The sequence below is a fragment of the Aethalodelphis obliquidens genome, unplaced genomic scaffold (genome assembly GCF_003676395.1).
Source record: "Aethalodelphis obliquidens isolate GAN/ISIS:26980383/991018 unplaced genomic scaffold, ASM367639v1 scaffold9, whole genome shotgun sequence".
Lineage (NCBI taxonomy): Eukaryota > Metazoa > Chordata > Mammalia > Artiodactyla > Delphinidae > Aethalodelphis > Aethalodelphis obliquidens.
In genome coordinates this window covers 44236574-44264218 of record NW_020837953.1, presented here as the reverse complement: position 1 = coordinate 44264218, position 27645 = coordinate 44236574, and the positions used below count along the sequence as shown (strand labels likewise).

The 27645-nt window shown below is 47.2% G+C and overlaps 1 protein-coding gene across 5 annotated transcripts in view; it reads right to left on the bottom strand.

The window, feature by feature from the left end:
• The window catches only part of MTOR (mechanistic target of rapamycin kinase), a 116752-nt gene extending 90865 nt beyond the window's left edge, over positions 1 to 25887 (bottom strand). For 3 of the 5 annotated variants that reach the window (XR_003433452.1, XM_027110193.1, XM_027110190.1), the window contains exons 1-19: positions 25778 to 25887; positions 23681 to 23970; positions 22625 to 22733; positions 21692 to 21924; positions 20229 to 20429; positions 19374 to 19508; positions 15788 to 16063; positions 15595 to 15703; positions 12630 to 12816; positions 11530 to 11658; positions 10417 to 10661; positions 8745 to 8960; positions 7836 to 8041; positions 4549 to 4671; positions 3820 to 3909; positions 3606 to 3698; positions 2767 to 2901; positions 2404 to 2533; positions 726 to 976 (exon numbers count right to left, since the gene is read on the bottom strand). Coding sequence is in view for 4 of the 5 variants with exons in the window: in XM_027110193.1 (XP_026965994.1) it covers positions 726 to 976; positions 2404 to 2533; positions 2767 to 2901; positions 3606 to 3698; positions 3820 to 3909; positions 4549 to 4671; positions 7836 to 8041; positions 8745 to 8960; positions 10417 to 10661; positions 11530 to 11658; positions 12630 to 12816; positions 15595 to 15703; positions 15788 to 16063; positions 19374 to 19508; positions 20229 to 20429; positions 21692 to 21924; positions 22625 to 22733; positions 23681 to 23842 (3030 nt within the window). In the remaining variant the exon portion in view is untranslated. The remainder of the gene's footprint in view (positions 1 to 725; positions 977 to 2403; positions 2534 to 2766; positions 2902 to 3605; positions 3699 to 3819; positions 3910 to 4548; positions 4672 to 7835; positions 8042 to 8744; positions 8961 to 10416; positions 10662 to 11529; positions 11659 to 12629; positions 12817 to 15594; positions 15704 to 15787; positions 16064 to 19373; positions 19509 to 20228; positions 20430 to 21691; positions 21925 to 22624; positions 22734 to 23680; positions 23971 to 25777) is intronic. The other 2 variants (XM_027110191.1, XM_027110192.1) reach the window with 2 other exon arrangements.
• Between the last annotated feature and the right edge of the window lie 1758 nt (positions 25888 to 27645).

Genomic DNA, 27645 nt, shown 5'->3' with positions numbered 1-27645 from the left:
GCACGCACACTGCAACAAAGAGTAGCCCCCGCTCGTCACAACTAGAAAAAGCCAACACGCAGCAACGAAGATCCAACACAGCCAAAAATAAATTAAAAAAAAAAAAAAGTCATTACTTTGCAACCAACGTGATAATTGATTCCAACAAGGATCATCAATGGTGGCTAAAATCATTGGGTAAAAGGTAGCTGGGGAATAGGACAGTCACACAGTCTCAACGTATCACCCCACACATTACTTAATGGCTAAGGAAAAAAGGTAACTTTACAATGGAGAGATCTGATACATACCAACCTCACCATGTGCTCAAACTCAGGACCAACAATAATTGGACAAACTGACATTATGAAGCATTGTTACTGCACCTCTGTAGTATTCCCACTAAGCGTTTGACTTAAATCTAATCATGCCGAAACCACCAGAAATCCACTGTGGGATATTCCATCAGATTATTGGACTGAACAGTAGATTACGGAGAATAACAATGCTGTCCCCCCGCTTCCCCTCCAGCCACTCATCTTTTAGCCATTTTGAGGTATAAAACAGGAAGTTGAGCTGAACTGATTATACCTGTACACTTAGGTGTTAGAAGTTCTGGGGGAGGAAAGGCATTAGGCATAACGGCAAGCAGAGTACATTATTAGGAAGCTGAGGCACAGATGGACTTCCCACGCAGGCATGGCACGGGGCAGGGAGGAGCAAGGGTTGGGGGTTTACCCACTTACTTCCCGGATGGCCCCGTCACAAACCCGAATGACATTCAGGAATGTGGGCATGACCTGGGGCAGGAACTGCACACACTTGAGCCCCAGGGACTTGAAGATGAAGGTGATGGCCTGGACGACCATGGTGTGATGGTGAGAGAGGGACTGGTCTCGGAAGATGCGCATCAGGGCCACCATGGACACGGCTGGGTAGAACTCGTCCAGAGGCAAGTTCCCCATGTTGACCAGCATCTCACTGGTGCTGTAGTCAGCTAGGACCAAACAAAGGTGAGGATCACGAGCTATACATGACTCTGACTTTGGACAAAGCGTGGTTACCGACAAACAAAAAAACCTCCTGTGGGTCACCAGCATTCACATCTCTCTCCCTGCTGTACTCTAACACCACTGGGAATACCGGGTATATTAGGAGCCAGTGAATAGGCTCTCACCATGAAGGGCAGTTTTTGGCTTGTCTATTATCTAAACTACAAAAGCCTAACACAGTACATGACGGGTTTTCTTTAAATTGCTACGTTTAATTTAGCTTCTTACCATTCCAGTTCACAACTTCAGTAGCTGAAACCATCAATAAAAAGTTACTCCACCAAATGAAAATAAAGGGGATTAAATTAGGCAAACATCTGTTCAGCAGCTGCTTGGTCCCCCTAGGGAATTCAGAGAAGTTAACAACAAATGCTACCTGACCTGAACAACAAGGATCTCAAGGACTGGGGGTGGAGGGTTTGGAAGGTGGGGGAGGGGCGGAGGAGGGTATGGAGGGTGGGGGAGAGGGAGGGGAGGGTATGGGGGTAGGTAGCGGTTTAACAGCACAATAAGGACGCTAAGAACCAGAACATCCAAGAGACTGGATGACTGGCACTGCTGAGGACGGAGGAAATGCTGGAGGATGTGGCTCAGGCTCTGCTCGAAGGCTGTGGGTCTGACAGGATTAACATTGCAGGCACACTTCTCTCATATACAGAAGAACAAACTGGAAGCAGTATGATCCCATCCACAGAGTTCAGAAACAAATTATTTTATTTGGGAAAAATAACATTTTGCTGAACTAGATGGGAGAACCACTGCTGAACTTTCACACTTTGACAAATACGCCTGCCCTGATGGACACTGAGTTAAGCCTAGGAAACTCACCTGCATCCCCACGCCCTGCCCAATCTCTTAGGCTACTATCTAAAGACAAAGGAACTCTACAGCTAGACCACTTGATGGAAGAAAGAGCCCTGGATCCTGATTGCTACTAGTTTTTCCACGCCCTCTGAGCCTTAGCCTCAGATTTCCCTATCAATTAAAACAGGGAGAATACATTCTACCCTCTTCCTCCTTGGGTGCCATGGGAATAGAAAACATCAAAGATGCACTAACAAAGAATGACAGATGAACAAGGGTGATGGGGTGATAATTCACGTCTCTCTCCTCAGCACCTAAGAGTGACTACAGACATAGCCTATTGACCTTTAACAAAGAACCTGGACAAACGGGAAGACTGGACACACTGGGAAGCAGCGCCCCTGCTGTGACTCAAGAGGAAACTACTGACGTTCCATTCAAAAGTCACAAGGTGAGTCAATATGCAATAATTTCACAGTTATCCAGCCCAAGGCTCTTTCTAAACACAGCCAGTGGGGGCTTAGTGAGGCAAGAACTTGGCAGCCACTCAAGGTTCTCCTCAACTTACAGGAATCCTGACTTGACTTGGATTCTGACAGGCTGACAGCAGAAGCATCCCGGGACTGGTCGATCATGCCAATGTTCACTTTGTGCTTGTAGGGATCCAAGGCCCCCAAGAGCCCTAACACACGGATAGCCTGTGTGGGAAAGGGGAGGGGAAAAGAAAACATTCATCACAGCACCTGACTACCGCAGCTCTCATGGATACTCATGTTCCATGATGCCCAATTCATATCCCACGACCAGCTACAGGGACAAAGCGGAGAGGGACAGGAAGTCTCATCAGTACTGTCACAGCATGTTAATGACGCAAACGTCTCTCCATTCTCCCAGCAAAGTCTTTAAACACCAAGTCTGCGGTGTTTCCTACCTCTCGCCGTGTACCCTGGTTCTGCTCAGTCTTCAGGAAATTCAGCAGCACCTCAAGCAATGTGGGGTACTTCCTGTAGGGCTCCACCACGTAGCCAGTGCTGGCCACCAACTGTCCTAGGGTCCACAGAGCCACCTGGACAGGCAAAAGATCACATGGTTTGTAGCACCAGTAAGAGAGAAAAGGAAGCATACTCCGTACTCTTCATTAAATGGCTATAACAAAGTGTTAGAGGCTATTACAAGAAAAGAATGCCCAGTAAAGGCACTAACCATAAACTAAAATCCTGAGAGCTGGGACATAAAAACAAGGCTACAAACCAACACAACAATCGCTGGATCAAAGGTAAAGAACAGTCCCGCCTTTCTCAGGAAGTATATAGTTCTTCTATACCCTGGATGATTGACAGGAGAAATCGGACTCAAAAGGAAATTAAGGTTGTTCTTACTTTCAGTCTAGTCATCTAATGACCTCGATGACTAAAGCGAAGCCAGGGCCGGGGGAGGGTGAGCTGAAGCTCCGCTTCCCTCCACAACCAGAGGCCAAGACTCTCTGTTTCCCTTTAGGGGCCGGGGCTCTGATAGATGACCTGCATTTTTTTTTTTTTTTCAGTCTAGAGGAAATGGCACTGGTCAGCCCTGATACTGACAGTGACTCTGGGTCAGGATGAACGCTAATTCTAGCTCCAAGTCTTTCTTCTTTTTACTCAGTTAACAAATATTTCTAAGTACCTACTAGGGCTAGGCATTACTGGCTGGGCACACTAAGGTGACTGAGAGAGACGAGGTCCCTGGCCTCATGGGGCCGATCCTGCTCAAACACGAAGTAGTGGTACTCACCTGCCTTTTGGCCAACAGAGAGGAGTCCTGGAGCATGTCCATGATGATAATAAAAAGTTCATCAACCCACTTCCTCATTTCTAGGCCACTAACCTACAAAGTGAAAAAGGAAGTGGTAGACAGCATTAGAAATTACGGCATTAAGAAGTATTTTGACTTCATTAGAGGTGAAATAATTCTTCCCATCCTATGGAAAAAGCAGTTGTCCCCTTACCTGAGCCAACTCTCCTATTGTAGCCAGGACATTATTGATCACACCTGGGTTTGGATCAGGGTCTGGATCTTTCAGTTTCAAAATTAAAGCCTATGGAAAGAAGGTATGAGAAAATGAATGCTGGTTAGAGTCTACTAGAAAACTTTTTTCACATAAATACAATTCACCCAAGAGACCATCTCAGTCATAGATAAATTACTTCTAAGGCTTTATGAATCCAGGATTCCTCTGGAATGTGGATTCTTAAGCCTTTCTCCATACTGCACACAAGTCTGACGTATGAGGGAGCTGGCAAGTGCCATGACCTACAAACATTTCCCATGCCTTCCCTAAACTGCACCTGTGTGATCATGCACCCAGATTCACGTAAGTTGTGAAACACCTCACATGAGTCTAACATAGACTTGAAGGTGGACTCAGATTTTAAAGCTCACTTTTTCTTCATTTTGGGGGAGTTACTTTATGCCACTATCTTACTTCTCCTCGCCAAGCACATTGGATGAGGGGCTTGAAACACCATATCTTATCTCTTAGAAGGAGAGCCCTTTCCTGCAACTGGTGAGATTCCTGGTATTCTTGAACTGAGGGTGCTCGATGTGGCCCTTGTCTGCAAGCCTGGGACCAAAGAAATTATCTACTTTGTTCAGTGCACCAGTGAGCACCAAAACACTCTCATCATCCCAAGACATCCTAGAGAGAAAGAACCAGTCTCTGTCTGTTGCAAATTACCTTCAGAATAGGCTCCATGTAGGGGCGGATGAGTCGGGGGGCATTGGAGACCAGGTGCCCCAGCATGCGGGCACTCTGTTCCTTGATTCTTCCAATGCCGCTGTGCTCCAGCTCTGTCAAAATCTGTAGGGAAGAAAGGCTTACTACGAATACGGCAAAGGAAATTCGAGAGGGACTGTGTGTTTGAAGTGAGAATGAGGCGCGGAACTAGAGGAAGGAACCAGAAATTCACTGCGGATCAAGGAGCTGCTAGATACTCCACAAGCAAGGCCATCTCTGCAGCTCACAGAACAGTCCTGGAAACAGCAGTGACCGGAGGAAAAGCTGTTTGAAACCGGCCCTTTCTCCTTCTGTCACAGTACTCCAAGGTCCCTCAGCCCTCTGCAAACCATAACTTTTAACAGTGTAGATAGTCACAGAAGACGGAGAAAACCAACAGGGCTCGCTGTGAGCAGGGTTTTGCAAAAATAATGAATGAAGCGGGGGCTTCCCTGGTGGCGCAGTGGTTGAGAGTCAGCCTGCTGATGCAGAGGACACGGGTTCGTGCCCCAGTCCAGGAAGATCCCACATGCTGCGGAGCAGCTGGGCCCGTGAGCCATGGCCGCTGAGCCTGCGCGTCCGGAGCCTGTGCTCCGCAATGGGAGAGGCCACAACAGTGAGAGGCCCGCGAACCGCAAAAAAAAAAAAGAATGAAGGGGGGACTTCCCTGGTGGCTCAGTGGTTAAGAATACGCCTGCCAATGCAGGGAACACGGGTTCGAGCCCTGGTCCAGGAAGATCCCACATGCCGTGGAGCAACTAAGCCTGTGAGCAACAACTACTGAGCCTGCACTCTAGAGCCCGCGTGCCACAACTACTGAAGCCCACGTGTCTAGAGCCAGCACTCCGCAGCAAGAGAAGCCACCGCAATGAGAAGCCTGCGCACCGCAACGAAGAGTAGCCCCCGCTCGCTGCAACTAGAGAAAGCCCGCGTGCAGCAATGAAGACCCAACGCAGCCAAAAAATAAAATAAATTAATTTATTAATTGAAAAAAAAAAGAATGAAGGAAAGGCTCTCTGCAAGAAAAATATCTGTACAGACAGCAAATCACTCAAGAGTGCCTATAAATAATGACAATGGAATCAAAGACTAGTCAGAACAGCTGTGATGGGGAAAGAAATACTGATACTCAGTTGTGGTTTCGGGCACCTCTAGATAAACCCAAACAGTTAGGGATTATATCAATAGAATCCCCTTGGACCTTAATGAACAGAGATAACATGTGCGATCTAACTGACACGCTGAAAACACCAGCAAATCAGCACGTTATGCTCCTGGTGACACAGACAAAAACAACTTAATATAAACAGACTTCTGGAGAGCTGAAGTTGCCAGAAGGAAATCTCTGCACAGTGGGAAAAGTGAGAAACAAAGCTCGTGTTAACTCAGCTACCCAAAGGAGTCGTCTCCAATTCAATGTTATGTTTTGTCTCACATTATTGATTTAATAATCCTGATTTCCTGGACCCCCTTGGCAGTCTGTTTTCACCTGGTCACAGCATACAGCAGTGAGAGGGGATGGAGAAGGATACTAAGAACAGAAGCATAACTTCAAGAGATGGCTGTCTGCGGGGAAATGGGTACCAGTGAGGAGAGCACAACTCTCTGGGACAGCGCAGGACCAGATCAAACAGCCCCCAATTTACTCCAGAGCCAAAGAGCGCCGCTGCACTCTAATAACAATACCCAATGCCCACCTAGATGAGCAAGATGCCAAGAAAAGGCCAAAGCACATTTAGGTAAGGTCCCTTACCAAGGCATGAAAATGTACAATTCAACTTGGGGAAATCTGTATCAAAGTTTAAAAACAAGAAAAATTATTAAAAATTTTTTCCCAAGCTGTACTTGTTTTATTCATTCCCTTTGCTAATAAAGTGTTTGTACATTTGCTGCATTCTGTTAAAACAGAAAAGATAAAATAAAATAAAATTCTGGAGTTTCAAGGGCTAAGTTCAGTATATAGTAAATTCATTTAACGATGCTTCACATTTTCCAGTATCAGAAAAACGGAGAGCCTGATAGCTTACTATAAGCTTCTTGAGGACACAGCCCATGCCTGCCTTGTTCACTGGCATGCTTCCAGAACCCAGCCGTATTTGGAACACAGAAGGTGCTCAAAACATCTGTTGTCTGGATGAACGTACTGATATTCTCATTAGGAGATATATCTCTATCAAGCTTATTTAGCATGGTTTGAGCTGGCAGGCTCAACAATGATTTCTTTTCCTCCCCCAAACTTTAGCTATTTCGAAGACTTAAAAGGATAGGCACTCCTAACACGGGCCAGCAGTTAAGGAGTGAACCATTAGGCTAAAAACACAAGTGCCAACATAAGTATAATCTTTTAATTTGTTCACTGATGATATAACTCACAGTCACTTTAATTATGATAGACTGCGAATAAATGACATTTCTTTAGGGTAGAAGTTACATTAATAATTTTCTATGTTTAAGTTCTTTATATGTTATGAAAAGTGTTTATTTCAAAAGAAACCATGGGGAGGATCATGAAGCAGACGGTGTGGTGGGGACAGGATGGAGTCGGGGGACAGTAGATGACCGGGTGAGCCACACTGAGACCCAGAAGAGGTGGGTGGAAATAACTTGAGGCAGGAAGGACTGGACTCTGTGCATCGTTCACAATTCAGCCAGAGGACTTACGCGGCCGGGTGAAGACAAGAACTAGAAGACAGGCTTCAGCAGAAAATGGAAATCCTACCAGCTCTAGCAGCAATGCCAACCCGCATCTACCTGAGGCTCTAGTCCAAGCAGCTTAGCTTGGCATCTCACATTATTTAGGAACGACAGCCAGGGACCACAGACCAGGGGCAAGGATGACGAGAAACAGTGCTGGAGCCATTCCCGTATTCGGCCTCTGTGCCTGGCCTCGCATCAGCAGAAGCAGGAGTGGAAGAATTGCGAGGTGCTGGGCAGACTGACACCATCTGCAGCAGAGGCAGTGAAGAGGGGCAAGGAACGGACTCACTGGTGACTTCCCAGGAAAAAGGCAGAGCCACGTGAGAGGTCAGCTTGCGAGTCACGCTGACAAGAGGCTTATGAGGCGATAAGCACTAGAATCGCAATTACCAAGCCGGGAAAACACGTGGGCCCTTGGAGCCAAATGTGGCTTCTACCAGGCATCTCACTCTTTTCTCTCCCCTCCTCCTCCTCAACTCTCATTCCCCAAAGAGCACTCACGATGAACGTGCATTCCCCACTACCGCGAGGTGTGACCGTCACATCCTTACCTGGATGAGCATCTTGCGCAGGAAGGGCATGACGAAGGCTGGGTTCATGCTGCTGAGCCGGCCCACGGTGCAGATGGCCAGCTCCCGGATCTCAAACACCTGGTCATTCAGGGCCACAAACAGGGCCTGCAGATTCTCTGCCTGGGCCAGGTGTGCGTCAAAGCGCTCATCCAGGGATGCCAAGACACAGTAGCGGATGTCGGGGTCTGCAAGAGCAATCGAGCCTTTCAGTGCCTCTTCACCCCTCTCCTCCCTCCAGTCCTTTCCCAGTTTCTGCTTCCACTGCCATCAGCCTAGGGAGAGGATTCCAGATACCCTTCTCTGACCAAACCTGTCATTTTTTTCTCTACTCACAGGAGCAAAGATAATAGAATTTTTTTAAAAAAAATTATTAATTAATTTATTTATTTTTGGCTGCGTTGGGTCTTCGTTGCTACGCATGGGCTTTCTCCAGTTTTGGTGAGCGGGGGCTACTCTTCGTTGCAGTGCGTGGGCTTCTCACTGCAGTGGCTTCTCTTGTTGCAAAGCATGGGCCCTAGGCTCGTGGGCCTCAGTAGTTGTGGCACATGGGCTCTGCAGCTGTGGCTCGCGGGCTCTAGAGCGCAGGCTCAGCAGCTATGGCACATGGGCCCAGCTGCTCCACGGCATGTGGGATCCTCCCGGACCAGAGATCGAACCCATGTCCCCTGTATTGGCAGGCGGATTCTTAACCCCACGCCACCGGGGAAGTCCAAGATAATAGAATTTAAGGCCGATTATCTTACAGAAATAGGCTGGTTTAGCCAAGCCTAAGGCTTTGCCAGAGAAAATGCTGGACATCAGCTTGTTGAGGCCATGAAAGGAAACTGGCTACTTCCAACTGCCCCAGGCACCTACACTTCCTTAGACTGCCTCCATCTCAAACTTTACCAGGATCTGTTATCCCAACCACGAGCAGTTTGCTGAGCACATCCGCCACCACTTGCACTGCAGTCTGGCTAACCACGTGAGCATGGCCACTGATGAGGTGGACAGAGGGCGTGAGCAGGCGGGAGCAGGTGCGGGCGGCTTCCATGCGGATCTCCTTGTGCTCGCTGTTCAGGAAGTGATCCGCACAGTGGCGGACAAACTGGGTCAGAGAGTGGCCTGGATACAAAGGCAGAGAGAAGACAGAATAAACACTGCTGCTTTGGACAGTAGGTCTGCAACTCGCTAGCTGCATTTTCCATTCCATTTCCATTCCATGGCTACTAACTTAATTTTCAACAAGATATTCAACCAGCAAGATATTGACCCCCAACTCTTCTCTTAAAAAAGTAACAAATGATCTTCCAATGAGCAGAAAGGCAGAAGGGAGGTAGAAAAGGAGCTGGGAAACATAAAAAAGGCATTTCCTCCCTGCCTCCATCTCAATCCTTTATTTCCTTCAAAAAGTGAATTATTTTGTTTTATTCGGACCCAGCCCTTTATATTCTCAGAGAGTAAAACAATTTTTGATCAAATTTACCTCATCTATTTTAGTTCCCAGATTTAAATACCAAAAAGAGAGTTTGATATAGGCTGGGTTTAAATATAGCTACTTTCTATTCCTTAGAAATAGATTGGGAGGAGATATGGGGATATATGTATATGTATAGCTGATTCACTTTGTTATACAGCAGAAACTAACACACCATTGTAAAGCAATTATACTCCAATAAAGATGTTAAAAAAAGAAAAGAAAAGAAAAGAAATAGATTATCCTGGCTGTTAATCAGTGTAAATGGAGGAACTGCAACAGGGAAACTAGCGATGCTGTATAAGTATTCAGACAGCATATCTACGCTTTTTGTACTTGTTTCCCTGTAGCCTTAACCAATACCACCTACACAATCTTAAATTTCGAAAGAGTCCATTTTTCTCTCCTGAAACGTATCTCCCTAAGGCATTAATGTGGGTTTATCTGTAGCCTAGAATTCCAAACTGAACTACACAGTACAGCAGTCTTGGAAATCACACCACCATTGGAATGAAAATACCCCCAAGCCCTGCTTATACATTTTAAAGAATTCAATACCATCTCAGCCAAAGGGAGGTGACAAGGTGAGGGGGATCCATCTCTGCAGCATTAGTTCCTTGGATCAATGAATACTTTTCCTCAACACCATCTGCCCCCACCCCATTTTCCTTTGTCTTTGTATGGGACAAAGAAACAAACGGTAGGCATTAACCATATACGGAAAGACTATAAAAGGATGAGCTGCTGTAGAATCAGCTACCCTGTCTCCAGGACCCCTAGCAAGATCCAGGAATTCTAGGTACCCTCATTCTTTCCTCGAGGTTCCCAGTATCACTGACTATCTTGGCAAGAACCACTACAATTTCTTGGTTTTTCCAAAAAAATTTTTTAAATTTAATTTTACTTATTTTTTTATACAGCAGGTTCTTATTAGTCATCCATTTTATACACATCAGTGTGTACATGTCAATCCTAATCTCCCAGTTCATCCCACGCCCCCCTCCCCGCCACTTTCCCCCCTTGGTGTCATACGTTTGTTCTCTACATCTGTGTCTCTATTTCTGCCCTGCAAACCGGTTCATCTGTACCATCGCAATTTCTTACCTTCAAATTCAAAACTGCCAAGAGTTCGGAGGGCAAGGGTAATGCTGCCCACATCGCTGGCCTCAGGGAGGGTCGTGAGGCCAGGAGAAGCCAGCTGATGGGCCAGGCCCTTGGGCATGCCTGGGTGCCGGAGGGGTTTGTGCATAAGGACCAGGGACAGCATCTTCAGGAGTCCATCTTGGATGTCCTTTTTCAGCTGTGGAATCTGACGGCTCAGGTCGTAGAGCACAGCTGTGAGGGCAGGGCTGAGGGAAAGGAAACCAGTCACTTAAGGAGCTGGATATATGATATTTGGTCTGGTCTTGGGAAGAAACAGCCCTTCTTGTCCAGCAAGGGGATTGGGCTCCACCCCTGCTTAGTCTTTAAAGCAGAAAGGATACAATGAAATAGAATATATATCTTAAACTCTCTTGGCCTGATCCCATATTTCAAAACAATCTATGATTTTCTGGGTTTTGCCTTGAGAGAACTTGTTTACTGTAATTCAGTCACTATGGAAAACCAAGTCTCAATAAATATCTGGGAAGCAGATTGAGAGCATCGTCCTTATTTTATAGATGAAGAGAACAAAAGTGTAGGGAGCTTAAGCAATTTGCCCATCTTAATATAAATGATAGCTGCAAACACTAACGGAGCACTTTTTTTTTTTTTTTTTGGCCACGCCACATGGCTTGTGGGATCTTAGTTCCCCAACCAGGGATTGAATCAAACCCGGGCCCGGGCAGTGAGAGTGCTGAGTCCTAACTACCGGATCTCCAAGAAATTCCCAGTGGTGCATTTCTTATACAGACTGCATTGTACTAAGAGTGGCTATTTCGTGAACTCTTTCACTTAATCCCCACGACAAACCTAGACCATAGGAACTGCTACTGTACCCACTTTTCAGACTAGAAAGCTGAGGCTCAGAGAAGTTAAATAATTTATTTACGATCACCCAGCTAGACAGTGATGAAACCTGGATTTGAAACTAGCCTATGAGTTTAGTGTGAGCTATCCTACCTATCCAATTTAACGTGTAAATAGCCATGCCTCGCTCTTTCAACACAGACCCAGGACTGTGACTCAAGCCTCATGCTACCCGAGCCGGGGACAGCTCAGGTTCCCGACACCCACCTCAGGCCCACCGCCAGCATGGGCTCCAGCAGCTCCTTGATGTCCTGCTGGATGCCCGGCCCCATCGCTCGGGCCAGCATGCTGATGCAGGTGAACACCGTGGCATCCACCTGCATTGCCTTCTGTCTCCTGCAGAGAACCGAAGAGTGGCTAGTTTAGACATAACGGCATTTTGTGATACCCTACCTCAAAATTACCTTGGGGCAAGGAGAGCAGGTTACCCAGGCGGGGCCACCCCATGTGGGTGTGCAGGTTACCTACTGCACAGTCTAGGGACCCATCACACTGTAGTCACTGCAGACTTGTGTATTTACAACAAATGACCAGCAGATGGCAGTAAAGTCTCTTGAGGAAGGGGCCCCACTTCAGAATTCACACAAAAGGCACCATGTGGGTTAGTGTGGTGCTGGCCAAGGTCCCTATTTAGGAAGCAAACTGAACAACGTGCACATCAGGGACCACGGAGTGCAGGGCACAGCCATCATATGAGAAGAAATTCTCCCTATGAGGAGAATGCTGGGCTTGAAACGGGCGAGGCTTATTAATTCACCAGCACAATCCTCGCTACTAACACAGGGAACTATGAAGACACAATTCTAATTAACACTGACCCTCTAAGACTTGGAGAAGATACCCTAGCCTCGCCACCTTGCAGGGTGCTGAAGGTCTTTCTCATATTTTATTCACTGGGACGTTTCAAGAGGTAGGATAATGTATCCAACTTCAATGATAAAGAAAAAGGTGACCGTTAGGTCCCCTCAGTTCCTGTCTAGGAACCCTCGCTTTAGTTGTTACCAAAATCAGACCTTTGAAAGCCAGAGAAAAGAACAAAACTAGGAGATTCCCAGTAAATAATATTGAGAACAGCACTGGTATCTAACATGTATTGGTATGAACAGGTATTCAACCTCCCCAAATATTTACATCCATGTCACTTCATTTGGGAAAGGCTGGAACTCAACTGAAGAAGGGCTATTCATTATGTGATTTGCTGGTTAATGACGCAGAGAACAGGCTTCAGCTCCACGGAAACTGGGATGCAGCATCCTCCCTCTCCAACCAAATGGGGTGGAAGGTGAAATCATAACAGAGTTGCTTACTTATGGGCAAAGTCCTTAGGAGGCAGGGCTGCTCGGATGATGTCCAGCACACGAGGTAAGTAGACCTTAAACTCAGACCTCACAGCCACAGAAAGTAGCCCCAGGGCTTGGAAGGCTGCTGTCCGTTCCTTCTCCTTCTTGACACAGCTTAGGACATGGTTCATGGTATCTTGGAGATACTGGGTATCTGAGCACAGAAACAACAAAGTGTATATATGGCTCAAGGTGAGGGGTGGTCTACATATGAAAGGTCAAAGTTCCTATAAAACACTTAAATTTAAGAATAAATTAAGAAAGCCTGTTGGAAAGATATTAAGAAGAATTTAGAGAATGCACTAACCAAACGCTTTGCTTGATAATCACTCCTCTGATACAGCTTTTAGAAATATTAGAAATATAAGCTGTTTTTCCTTTAATTAAAAAAAAAACCAAAAACTTAAAAGTGTCTCCAAAACAATACTGCATTAATTATCGCCATTAGCATTATATTCTGAGGGAAAGATTACATGCTTTTGTTCAAGAAATATATGTTAAACCTTGGTTAAAAACAAAGAGAGGATCATCTAAGCTATTTTATATTATCTGGAAATTTAAAGTAATATTGAAAACTGTTTGTAATAAACAGGCTATTCCACTCAGCATAGGCCTAGAAATCACTTTGCTATCACCTAGAGACTTCTGTTACAGTTATATTTAATAGAACAAGATTTAGTCCGTAACTTGGAAAGCCACGTGTGTGTTTTCATTAAGTTTACATAAGCCAGTGTGCATGGGTAGGCGATTCTTGGGCAGTTTAAGCTAAGGTGCTACGACTCCTCAGAAGGCTGCTATTTCCTGCCTCTTGCCCCTCTTCCATTTCTTCTCTTCCATCTTTCTGGCCTCAAGTCCGTGCACCAGCAGCACATACAAGCAAGACCACGCAGCCAGTAGAAAGTGAGGGGTGTTCAAGGCCACCAGGACCACAATTAGAAGACAGTGAACTAGACTCCCAAACGGCATACATACATCACTGCATTTATGCTATCGAGAAATGTCTTCTCTCACAGCTCACGGTCAAATGCCGTTGAAGCATGCTGGAGCTTGAAAACAGTCAGAGACCAAGGTGATACAACTCTCAAACCAGAGTGCACCAACGAGAAAAATGGGACCTTTGCAGAGCAGGACAGCGTTTCAGCAGGAAATGAGCTTAAATCAAGAAGGTAGTTTCCTTTTCCAGACTTAGCACCCCAAGAGATGAGGGATCTGACATTGCTTGAGATTCCAGCCCAATCCTAGGGGGAGTATTTTTGATATTCCCAAAGCTTGCATCATCAGGAAGTGCAAGCAATGACTTCCAAACTGCAAACTTTAAAAAAGTGGCGCTTTCCCAATGAGACTGTACTTACGGAGGCTGCCCAGGCTGAATTTCCAGAACGTATTTTAGTACATTATTTAATAAAACAACAAAAACTCACATCGAAAGAACAAACCTAGGGGCCCCTCTGAGCCTTTGTATCCTGCTGCTAGGCCGTCTTTTGAACTTACTAAGGTAACCGCTTCTACAGCATGCCAGACTTTGATCAAATTTGGCCTAGTTATTATTCTCTTTTGAGCCACAGACTTTCAAACCAAGATCATTTAAAGCTCTACTGAATAGGGGCATGTCTGTTCATTAAAAAAGAGAAAAGCTGCTGGGTACCAGGTGAGAAGAATGGAAAACTGAAAAAATATGGGTGATTCTCATTATATCCTTTCTCTCTGGTTCAGTGATTTTATGTGGCTAATTGCCTCATCCTCTCTTAACACCTATTCTCACACCCAGCACATTTAACGCCTCACCGGCTGTATTTCTCTGCTTTCATCTGAGCTGGGTGGTGTGAAATGAGTCTGTGCTAGGGAACGGCATCTGCTGAGGGTCAGGCTGGCCTTTCATTTCCCATCCTGCCTCTCACTGGGTCCTGGACACTTATTAAGCACGCACCATAGTGAAGAGGAAAGAGATGTAGGTCCAGGGTCTCTACACTCAGCAAGGAGGGAGGTGAGACAAGGACACTAAGTATGAACAGGCAACTGGAGTATTATTATAATTTTTACCTTTATCTTGTTTCTAAAATGGCTTTGAAATAGCTAGGGGAAGCAGCAACAATCACGGTTTCTATTTCTTGGACCTTACTCTGTGTCAGGCACTTAGACAGGTGCCTAGACATTAAAGCAGCTAATCTCATGAGGCAAGGACTGTCATTCTAATTTGACAAGTCAGGAAGTGGAGGCCCAGGAAGGTCAAATAACCTGCCCCAAACCTCACAGTTAAGAACAGAGGCAAGATTCACCCCAGGTCTGATGACGCCAAAGCCTTTCCACAGCTGGGGGTTGTAACGGAAGAGGAAAAGCACGTTTCTAGCTAGAGTGATCCAGTAAGGCCTCAGGGAGAAGCCAGTGTCTGAGCTGGGCCAGCTTCAGCAACCAGGAATTCACACCGCCCAGTGGGAACAGGGCAAGAAGAATTCAGGAATTCGGGAACCCAGTCTATTACCCGTGAAACCAGCCTCTGAAGCATCCAGTCCTTCCTCCTTGTGAGGTGGGGGCATCCCGGTGCCCACCTCAGGAGCAGACACAGGACTGTCCCCGGATCCTCCCTGCCCCACAGACTGGATGCTGCACACCACTGAAACCGAAACTGCCCTTCCTGTGGTCGCTCAGAAGTCCATTCATGAATGTGTTGGCTTCCACACACGAGAACTTGCCTGGCTCTAGAAGTGCCTCTCTGCCTGCACGTTCGCATTGCTCCTGCGTTTGCTGCCTCAGACGTTTACAGAAAACCTGAACTAGATGCCACTGAAGCTGGATAGAGGCGAGAGACCAGACACTAGCCCCTCAGCAGGCACTGCTCCAAATGAGAAGCAGACATAACTTTCTGGCATCTCGTCTTCTCTGTTTAATTACCCTTGAATGGGTAATGACATGACACATCCGTGGACATCCTCACCTGTGAAGGCAGAAGGTCGGAAGGCAGCCAAGCGGGGCAACAAATTCAGGATTGTCATTTGGATCAGCGAGTTCTTGCTATTCCTGCACTTCAGCACCCACTGGCACACCTGAGACAGGAAGGACACAGGGTTGGCAAAGGAAAGGGAGGCGTGGAGCTTGGGAGAAGAGGGAGCGGACCTCCTGCCACTGACCTGATCAAATTTCTCCTCCATCAAGTCTCTGCAGCAGCGACTCTCCACCAGGGTGGACTTCGCTGGGCTGGGGGAAGCCCCGAAGCCCATGAGGCCTTGGTGAGAGCTGTACCCCAGCAGTCCCACCAAGGCGTTTGACTGCTGGGGCTGCATGGCCTGGAAACTGGTGAAGGGGGTGATGTGACGAGGTTTCGTTCCGAAGCCCATGAGATCCTTGCAGTACTTGTCATGTACCAATTGCTGCTGTGTGATTTCTTCCATTTCTTCTCTCAGGCGCTATATACATGGGGGAAGAGTCACCTTTACTTACAAGTGGCACTTGCCTAGGCACCAGGGAGTCTGCGGACAACACGAGCCCAACCCTGAAATGCAACTCTTCCCACAGTGGGCGGCGGCCACTCTTCATCTCTAGGATTCGATTTCCCCAGAACCTTGCAGGGGGCCTGAATCTGTTCTAATCTAGGCAGAAGAGCACCACCTACTGAACAATGAAGCAGCAGCAGGGGTCTGGCCCCCAAGAACCCCCTACCCCACCCTTGGTCTGGGAAAGCTGACTTGCGGATGGCTGTGACAACAGACCTAGGATCTAGCAACGGAGCCTCCTGCGAGGGTGAGGGGCAGCCCCGAGCCAGCATCCTGCTAAGGACGTTCTGCTCTCCCTCTTCTCACCAGAAATGCAGGTAGAGACAACTCAGGCAAGTTAATGTTCTCAGAGTCCTAGGAACTCCATACGAGGCATGGAGTACACTGACTGGCTGAGAACCCTCATCTCTCACCTACTCAAAGGGCTGCTTAATAACTCATTCTCCAGCTTTCCAAATTGAGAAAGATACAAACCAATTAATTTCCAAACTTCTAACTCTTTCCACAGATATTTTCATTTTTCAGAAAATCTTATCCACTATTCTTGTCAAGGTCACCAGGACTCTTAGGCTGCTAAACCGAATAGTCTGCAGCACCTGATCCAACTTAGTGTTTCCTCCTCCTTGAAACCCCTTCTTCCCTTGGCTCCTTGGACCCTGAGCTTTGCTGGCGCCCCATCCCCACCCCTGCCGCTGCTCCTTCTTGGTCTCCCTTGGTTCTTCCTCATCTCCCGACCTCAGGTTCTCAGCCCCCATCTCTCCTCCAACTATCCTAGTTCCCCGGGGGTCCTCATCCAGTCTCACGACTGGAAATAACATCTATATGCCAGTGACCTCCCCAATCTGTCTCTCTCGCTCAGAACTCTCCCCAGAGCTACTCAATAACTCCGCTCAGATGCCCAACACACATCTTAAACTTAACACGCTCAAAAGCAAACTCCTGACCTTCTACCCCAGACCTGTTCCTCCCATCTCAGCAGATGGCAACTCTACCCTTCTAGTTGCTCAGGCCCCAAGCCTTGACCCTTCTTTCTCTCCTATCGACCTCCAAATCCCTTGTACCCCGACAGCTCCCACTACTGCTGAGACGCTGCAGTTCCCCCCTGACTAGACTCCTGGCCTCAGCCCTGGCCCCTCCCGTAATCCATTCCCAACACAGTCTGTACAGGGGCGTCTGAGCCCCCTCCCTGCCCCAGGTGCTCCCCCAGCCCCGTCTCCCGGCTCCTCTCACTCAGCCCAGGCACAGCGGCAACCTCGCTCCCTTCACAAAGCAGCACACTCCTGACACGGGGCCTCGCGCTTCCAGGACCGGCGGTCTGGAAGACAGCTCATCCCCAGAGGTTTGTATGGCTGTTTTCTTACCTCCTTCATGGCTGTGCCCAAACATCATCATATTTTAAAATGTAATCCCTGATCCATGCTAGTATCCCCTATTCCTTTTCCCTGCCCTACTTTTCTCCGCAGCATTTATCACCATATGCTACACTATGTATTTTTACTTATTTATGTATTGTCTGCCTCCCCTTGCTAGAATGTACTGTTCTATTCACTGCTGCCTTATTCTTCTAGCTCTTAGGACACGGTATAGCTGGCCCACAGTAGGTGCTCAATTAGTATTTGCTGAATGAATGAAAAAGTTATGAAATTGTAACACCTCACATTTGGATAGTTCTTTATAATTTACAAAGCACCATCACAAGTACTATTTCATTTAAACCTATCAGTTAGGTGATATTGCCCTGTTTTACTGGAAGAAAACAAAGATCCCAGAGCTGTGTGGGGTACAGTGGAAGGTACCACATTATACTTGGGTGGGGAAAACTCTGAGGGTGACCATTTACGGAACGCCCACTAGGTATCAGGTGTTGTGCTAAGCACCTCACACATACTTAGAAACCTCACAGAAGCCCAATGAGGTGGATAAGATCCCCATTAAAATTGAGGAAAATAAGGAGGGAAAGTAATTTACCCATGTCACACAGTATAGAGGAGTGGGGATCCAAAGCCAGACTCGCTGTGTTTCTACACATACTGCAGCACACGCTGCTCCCACATCTAGGGCACAGCCATCACCAGATGATCGCTGGGTCTACGAAAGCAGGAAGCCCTGGGGGGAAAGTCCACACCAACCAGCTCCCCACAGGAAGACTCACAGGTGGGGCTCTACCTCCCAGATATACCCTGAATCTGGTGTCAGTGGACTGACCCTGAATCTACTTTTGTGTCTACACTGCCAGTGCCAGTCGAAGCCACCACCACTGCTCGCCCAGGTGACTGCAATCGCCTCCTGGGGCAGCCGTGAGAATAGGACCTCCAGCTACCAGGAGAGTAACCGACCCAGGGCCCCAGCCGCTACTCTGAAATCCATGGCCATGTCTGTGCCAAGGCCACACTTTCCGTGAGCTGCTTCTAGCCGATGACGAACACAGTAGGAAGGCTACGGTGGGCCTCCTCTTGACGGCCAGCTCTGGCCTGAGGACCCTGTGATGGCTCCGCACAGCAGACTAGGGTGCTTCCATCCAACTTTTCCTCCCGCTCTTGTTCTCTCAGGGTCAGATCCGCACTGAGGCCTGATGGTTCTCCCAGCCTCTCCCAGCTCCCTGCCCACTTTCTCTCAAAGCTTATTTCCCTAATACAGTCCTTGCACTTTTAAACCCACCTTTGCAGCTGCTTCTTGAGCCAGCACACCTCCTAACTCACCTCCCTGCTTCCCTTCCTGCCTCTCCACAAGCTCTTCCCCACAAGTAGCCAATGACTGTTAAAGATGGATGCCATCATGTCATCCTGTGGACACAGCCCTGTGAGGAGAACGGGAGCCAGTAGGGGCCATGAGCTGTGAGGCCCCCGGTGCGGCCCCTCCTGCCCTCTCCCTTGCTCACGGTGCACCAGCCACACTTCCCTTCTCGCCTGAACTTATCAAACGCTCTTCCACCTCAAAGCCTCTGCCTGGAGCACCCCCTCCCTGCCCGCTGCAAGGCTGGCTCCTCCATGTCATGCGGTCTCAGCTCAAACGGCACCAACCTCAGGGAGGGAGTCACCCGCACCCCTGTTACCCACCACCCCATTTCCTCGCAGAACTTGCTGCTACCTGAAATGTTCCTATTTATTTGTCTATTGCCTGCTCCCCCAACAAAACGTCAGCTCTTTGAGGACAGGGATCTTGCCTCGTCTCGCCCCCAGAATGGCACGTGAGAAGACTGGACACCCTCAGACGCGCTTCTCACCTCTCCCTCCATGCTGCTGATGCGAACCAGCTCGTTGAGGATCAGTAAGGCTCCGTGGATCCGATCATCGCGATTCATGCCCTTCTCCTTGGCCAAGGTCTCGTCAAACCCCTTCTCTGCTTCCTCAAACGTGTGCTACGGAGAGATACAGAATGCCTAAACTACCCAACGTCCAGCGTCAGAAAGCAGCCCCACCCATCTATCTGGGCGGTTCTGAGGTTACCGCGCCTGCTAAGGGCCTCGTGCCAGTGTCACCAACAACCCCAGCTCTCGTTTCATTTAGCTTCAACTCTCCCAACAGTACCACGAGGGAGACACCACTACCGCCCCTGTTTAATAGAGAAAAAACAAGAGGCTCAAAGAAGCTAAGTGACTTGTCCAAGGTCACAGAGCGGCCAAGACGAGAACCCAGGTCTCCAATCCCAGGTTCCCATGTTCAGGGCTCTTTTTGTAGGACAAGGGTCCTTAGCAGGTTCACTTGGCAGCGGCAGTCAGCACAGGACTCTCGATACTACAGGAACACTGGCATCTCCCCAGAGACGCCCATATTTCTATATTTTAACACCTCTGAAAAAAGATGTCTTATAATTGTTGATAAGAAGGCAGTGAGTTTAACTGGCACTACAGTCTCACTCTTAGTGGCACATAAAGCAATGGTGTGGCTATTGATAAATCTTTGCTTTCGTGAAAAACAATAAAATAACTACTGATTCATACTGAGCTTAAAAAACCATGGGAGATCAAAGCAGACAGGATACTTGCTCTTTGGCAAGGGGCCTGCTGCTGCCCTGTAGGCCCGATGATACTCTACGCAAATGCGCTTTGCTGGAGGTTGGAATGGAACCATCTCCTCACCCTGTACCACTGTGGCTTCTGCATCTCCTTTGGCTCCCGCTGGGTGGTGAGGATCAGACAGGCACGAAGGGCAGCAACAGCTCCCTCACGGATGGCCTGTTTGGGGTCCCACACGGCCACAAAAATATTGTCAAAGAAGGGCTGCACTTGCTGGAAGAAGAAGGTGGGGACGCTGATGGCCAGCTCACGAAGAACCAGGACCTGGGAGAAAAGGCACAGAGAACTTTCATCTGGGTCAGAGTCTTGTTCTCTCAGGAACACAGCCTCCTGTCATCCTAGAGCCTACATACACTAGCAAAAGAGCACACTTGCCCATTCTTCTAGCTCAGAAATTCTGGGGACCTAGGAAGGAGAGTGAAATTGATCAAACATTTCAGTGTTCATTATCCTAGGGTGTTTAGAAGCAGAATGCTTGTAACGTTAGTACACAAGTTCTGAAAGGGCAGACGTGTTTAATGCTTTGTACACTGCTCTACTGATAGCCTAGAATACGCCCGAAATACAGCAGGCATTCAATCAACATTGTATTGAATGAATGAATGATCCTGTTTAATATTTAATCTTGCTATTATTTTCATCTGACCCTGGAAAAACTGAAGGTTCGGAGGCTGCCCCAAGTTACAGAGTGAGGAAGTAGCACCAGGGTCCATGTGTGGGCCCCTCACCCAGGCCGGCTCCCTCCTTGTGGTGCTGTCCCCGAAAGAGGGAACCGAGTGGAAAGGATCCAACTGAAGCTTCTGATCCCCATCACATTCATTCATACATTCTCTCTCTTAAGGACAGACTCTCCCCCATCTCACAGCCTGGATTCCTAGCCCATCAACCAGCCTCTTTCAGGGATGAGCCTCAGAAAGAAATGAGTATGTGCGTCTAGAAGAAGAGGGTAAGAAGCCACCACTTCCTCAATTGAAGAATAGCCAACGGGAAAGAGGAAGTCTGGACTACGTACCGACCGATCAATAAATGACTAAAAAACACACAGGAAAGGCCTGGGAGAAGGCAGGCCAACTCTCCCAGCGCGGGGAGCGAGTCCCTCCCCGGCTCCTCTCTTCAGCCCAGTACTCCCATCTTCCCACAGGATATGGAGGGGCCTTGACAGAGGGATCCTACAGATGGCGCGGTGGTCTGGGGCTTTGTAAGCCTCTTGGCTTGTGGCTTCTTCTCTTGCCTACAGCTGAGGGGGTGCCTCCTGCCTGGGAGGTATTTTTGATTCTGGAAAACTGGAGGTCAGGATAAGCACTGCACGTAGGGCTGCCTCTCAAGCAACAAGAGAGAACGTTAAGCCTCCCCTTCAGGTACGGAGCTCAGGGTGAAGAGAGAAAGGGATTCAGGACAGAACCAAAGGCCACCAAGAAGCCCAGTGCCTTTGCCTGGAGCGTCCCCTCTCATTCTTTGCCTTTCAGGGACCTGAGCACATCGTGTGAAGGACCCCGACATGGAGCCACCACTCGCCACGCACTCACAGCCGCATGTCTCCGGCCCTCGTTGCGGTCAGCACCCAGCCATTCCAAGGCTCGCTTCACCTCAAACTCCACATACTCAGCGGTAAAAGTGTCCCCTGCCATGGCGAGGCGACCAATGGCCTTGGATGCCATTTCCATGACAACTGGGTCATTGGAGGGGAGGAGGTTCCGAAGGTAGTTAGCAAATCTTCCGATTCGGGTGGCATTCCCACCTTCCACTCCTATGAGGCTGGCTGGAAAAGAGAGGAAAGCAAAAGGTGAGGAAGGGCACACACTGTCCAGGAAAGTATGCTGCCTTCAGAGGAAAGCTAGCCAGTGACCCCCTCCTTTTACTTTAAGTGCAGACTGCAATTTCCAGACAGTAAGGATGCAAATAATTTTCATCTTAACCAACAGATATCATATTTGTGCCAGAACTACTTATATAAAGCAAAATAACCTCATTTTAGTATACGTAATTTGTTTTCCCAAGAAGAAAAGGAAAACAAACTGGGTCTGAATAATAGTTCACAGGACGGAAGACCAGTCCCTGGAGGTTGACAATTACCTGCCTTTCATTCACTGCACCCCAACTTTACTTTTCTATTCGTAAGCCCCACTATGCCAAACTTTGCTCTACAGAGAAACCAGAGCCTGCATTTTTGCAGTGGAAAGAAAGCAGGCTTCTAGTTTCAGTTCAGGCACACTGACCCTAGAAAAGTCGCTTAACAGTTCTGAGATTCCATATCTGAAAAAACCTGCTTTGTCGATGTCCCAGGACTACTGCTAGAATTAACAGCTGGATAAGTACACTGAAAGCCACAAGGCTCCTTAAAATTCATTAAACAAATGTGAACTAAGTGTCCAGTAAGAAGCAGACCCAGGGTGCAGTAGACACAAAGCTGAAGAGTCCTTTATTCCCAGTTCTCACCTTACCAGAAACTCTGTCCTTACCTATGGCCAAGATGCCACCTTTCCTCTCATTGGCATCTGAGCTGGAAACCAGTTCAAAAATGTGATGGTTCAGCTGATCATAGAAGCGAGTAGACTCTTCTTGACTCATCTACAAAAGAAGATGTGCTCAGAACAGTTTATAATGTCTCCCTAGTGGTGGGGTGGCTTCCAAAGACTAGGACCCGAGAGGCAGCCAGAAGGTACAGTTCCAGCCAAAGATGACATGGCTACTGCCTATTTCTATAGTTTCAAACTGAAGAGCAATTCATCGGTGTATTTAACAAATACTTATCGAGTATCTACTCCTCTGCAGGACATGTCCCGTCCCAGATTCTACCTAGTACCAAGGGTATAAGAATAAACAAGACATTGTCCCTGACCTCAAGTCTGGTCTCTATTTAGAAAGCCCCAGGACTTTCCTGGTGGCACAGTGGTTAAGAATCCGCCTGCCAATGCAGGGGACACGCGTTCAAGCCCTGGTCTGGGAAGATCCCACATGCCACAGAGCAACTAAGCCTGCGAGCCACAACTACTGAGCCTGCGTACCTAGACCCTGAGCTCCGCAACAAGAGAAGCCACAGCAATGAGAAGCCCCCGCGCTGCAAGGAAGAGCAGCCCCCGCTCAAGGCAACTAGAGAAAGCCCGTGCACAGCAATGAAGACACAACACAGCCAAAAATAAAAATAAATAAATAAATAAAAATTAAGGGGGAAAAAAAAGAAAGCAAGCAAGCCCCAAACAACCAACTCGTCAAACCCATCCCAACCACTGTTATCAGGCAGAAAGAGTGGAAGGTCTGGAATGTGGCATGAAAAAGAAAAAAAATGAAAAGAAGCAGCCGACTCCTAAAATATCACAACATAGGAAATGCCACAGAAATGTGTAACTGCAAAGGAACCTGCCCATTCTACAGACGTGAGAAATCGGTGCCTTTCTAAAATGGAATCTCTGCATTTTCCGAGTCCTCACTTAGCTGTCAAGAGGCATCTAAACCAGGGGTGGTATATGTCACCCCAACACTCCATGATGAACGGCCTGAACCACAGCAATCCCAACCTCTCGGAGCTCCATGGTGACATAGTGCTGGAGCTCCTTGGCGGCTTTGGCCCTGGTCTCCTCATTCCGGCTCTTCAGGCCGCAGGCAAACTGCTGCAGGACGCTCACATTGCTGGATGCGGTGGTAGCTGTGGCAGCGGCGGCAGGGCCGGTTCCAAGCATCTTGCCCTGAGGTTCTTCGGAGAGAAGCTTCCTTTAATATTCTGAATAACAAACCATGGCGATGAACTCATTTATGGCCCCAGCTCCTCAACACAGATCTTCACCCTATCCACGTCAGGCTGGGGATCCTAAAAAGGTTGGGATACCTCACTAAAAAACATGCAGAGAGACTTGATTTATTCAACAATGACTGATGTTTAAAAGAGGCAGCATAGGAGAGAGGGTCAAATTATGGGCTGTGCTGCCAGACTACCTGGGTGTGAATCCAGTCCAAAATTATATACCTTGAGGAAAGATACTTAAAATGTCTCAGTTTCCTAAACTGTAATAAGAGGATAACAGCACCTAACTCATAGGATTGATGTAAGGATTAAATGAGTTAACACACTAAACAGTTAAAAAGTGCTTAAAATAGTGCCAGGCGCACAGTGAGTTCTTAATAGTTGTTAGCTATGATTATCATTATGACTACTACGTACATGGCACAGAGTCAGGTACTAGAGGTGGGGAGGTAGAGAGAAAATAAAGCATGCCTAAGACTGTCCTTTTCCTCCAGGAGTTCAATTTAAAGAGGGAAATTGATTATTATTCTGTAGCAGCACTGCCCAATAGAAATACAAGCCACAAATGTAAAAATAACTTTCAATTTCCTTGTAGCCATATAGAAAAGGTAAAAAGAAACAGGCAAAATTAATACATTTTATTTAACCCAATACATCCCAAATATCATTTCAACATGTTATCAATATAAAAATTATTGATATATTTTTCTTTTCTCTTTTTTGTACTAAGTCTCCAAAATCTAGTGTGCATTTTACACTCAGGGCAATCTCAACTTGGACCAATCACATTTCAAGTGCTCTAAGCCACATGTGGCTGATGGTTATTGTATAGGACAGCACAGTTCTATAGAACATTAGCACTTGGAACGTGCTCTAAAAGAGACTGATTTGTTTCTCAGATCACTCATTCATTCCTCAGTTATGCCCTGTCCCTTCCCTCAATAAGCTTACAGTCTAGGGGGAAATACAAATAATCAGGCGACCACAATAAAGTGGCCATGATAGCGCTCTGGCAGACTGCTATGGCAGTAACACATGCACCTTTCCTAGGTATGTCCGGATTATATTAGAAAATCAAAATTTCTTATTTTTCAAAGAATTTGTGAAACGCAGAGAAAAAAAAAACAACAGGGAATAATTGGTTCTGAAAAGCTTTTAAATACTCCAGTGCCGAGAAGAGTGCAGAAGGAAGTGTCAGCCTTCAGGAGAGAGGAAACCCAAGGACTCCAGATGAGAAAACCAGAGTGTGTGCGCTTGTCTGGGGGAGGGAGGCTAGCAAGGAATTTCCAGTCTCAGGAAGGAACCAGCATATCTTTATAAGGTCTAAGGCCCACAGGCCATCTGCTCCAGGGAGAATTCAATTAAAATACTAGAAGTTAAATCCGAAGGGTCGTGGCGAGGGCTTACAGAAGTTAAAAGTCAGGTGGGGGCGGGGGAAGCTCGGATGGAACCGAGCTCACCTCCGGGGAATGGGTCCTTGAGAGGCCTCCACGGTGGACCGCAAGGGGCTGACACTGACATTGGTCCTCTTTGAGGACAATTTGTAGGGGGCTCTGAAGAAGGGGTGACTGATGGGCAAGGAGACCCAAAGGCGCCCCAGCAATACAGGAGCTGATGGGCCGGCCTTCGTGGCGCCAGAGACGCACAACAGGCTAAAGGGTTCGGGGGTTTCCTGCGGGTTCGGGAGGAGGTGGGCGTTGCCTCGGGGGTGCGGGTCCAGGGCTCAGGCGGCGCCCAACTCCGTGGGGGCCAGTACTGAGGGGACCCCACGTCCCAGACGGACGACTTCCCGCGGTCCCCCAACGGACCAGGTTGACCGTGTGTCTGGAAATTCCGCCGCCTTGGAGGGGTCGGTGCCAGGTCCCAGACTCACCGCGCGGCTTCGGCCAAGGCCTCAGCTGCCGCCGCCAGCACCGGTACCGCCGCTTCAGGCCGCCGACCCCACCACCCGCCTTCCCCGCTGTCCTCTAAGCCGCGCGGGAGGGAAGGCGGGCTCCCAGCCCTAAGGACCAATCGACGGGCGTAAGAAGAAGATGGACTGGAACATCGGCCAATAGGCATTAAGGAGAAGTGAGGCTTCGGGACCCGGCTTCTCAAGGGGGCGGGGACTGTTCAAATAGACAAACCCCGTGGCCAGTGGCAGGCGAAAGGAGGCTTAGGTCCACTCGGGAGAACCAATCGGTCGTGAGTTGACTTCAGTCACTTCCACGCACACATCCGGTGCATCGCTACTATAATTCCCCTCTGCACCTGGGCCGTGGAGGTGCGTATTCCGCTGTCTGGGTACCGTGGAATGGAACCACGAGGCGGTAAGCGGAGGTTCGCGACCCCGCCAGATTTAATTTTCGAGACCAGAGTGTGAGCGATGCCAGCGCCTTGTAATCACTGGAGCAAAAGAAGTGGAATTTTCGGACTAGCGCTACTTGTGCGTCCGCGATTTCTCTTTTGTGAAATGTAATACGCATTTGAAAGCGTTTTTAGATTTCCCCACTTTTCCAAAATTATCTAGCTCACAAGATCATCCGCGAGAAACCGTAGACAAGTTTTAGCTAAATAAGCTGCTCGTAAACAAATAATTTCAAAGTAGTATCATTTAAAAAACATCCTTTCGAAAATCAATAGCAAAAATGGAATTTGACTACATCTCTTTTTAAAAAAAATCACGGTCTGTTTATTATAATAAGCACTGAAAATTCCTAAATACCTCACAATAGGAGTCCGATTAAATAAAATATAGTAAGTTATATTAAGGAAAATGTAGGTAGCCATTAATAATCGTAATGTAGATGAACATTTGCTAAGAAGGAAAAGGGTTCACAATTATACCATGTAAGTATAATATAACCTGTTAAAAATTTATATGTTTCTTATGTGTCTATGTTCACATGGGGAAAATATACAACTAAGATGTAATGGAATTTGGGGAAGGCATATTTTTTCTTTACACATTACCATCATTTACTTTTTTACTTTAATTAAATAAAAAGTGTTTGTTGAAGAGGTGTGAGTTTCCAGAAGTACTAAATTACCAAATAAAAGAGGTTTGGTAATGTTCTTGGCTAAAAAACGCTTTGGCAGATTTAAGAGAAAAAGAAGTTATGACTACTTTTTTTTTTTTTGATGTGGACCATTTTTAAAATCTTTATTGAATTTGTTACAATATTGCTTCTGTTTTATGTTTTGGTTTTTTTTGGCCATGAGGCATGTGGGATCTTAGCTCCCTGAGGGGATCAAACCCACACCCCCTGCATTGGAGGGTGAAGCCTTAACCACTGGACCGCCAGGGAAGTCCCATGACTATTTCTCTAGATTTAGAATCTTTACACTGATTCTTCTGTGAAATAATTGTTCCTCTGAATTTCATATTTTTCACTTGTTTTCAACATCTCTATATTTAGTCGTTAAACATTTTTGAATATGTAATACATTTACTATTCAAATCTCAAAATAATTAAAAATTATGCTTATCATTATAAGTCTTGCTCCACCCCTGCCCCTTCACTAATTTTCTTAGTTCTTATGTATCTCTAGATTTTACATTTTTTACATTTCTATGTAAATAAAAGACAAATATAAATATATATTCTTATTTCCCTCTTTTGTTACATTATATACACTGTTCTGTACTTTTTAAAATTCTAGGATACCTTGGCTTCCCTGGTGGCGCAGTGGTTAAGAATCCGCCTGCCAATGCAGGGGACATGGGTTCAAGCTCTGGTCCGGGAAAAACCCCACATGCTG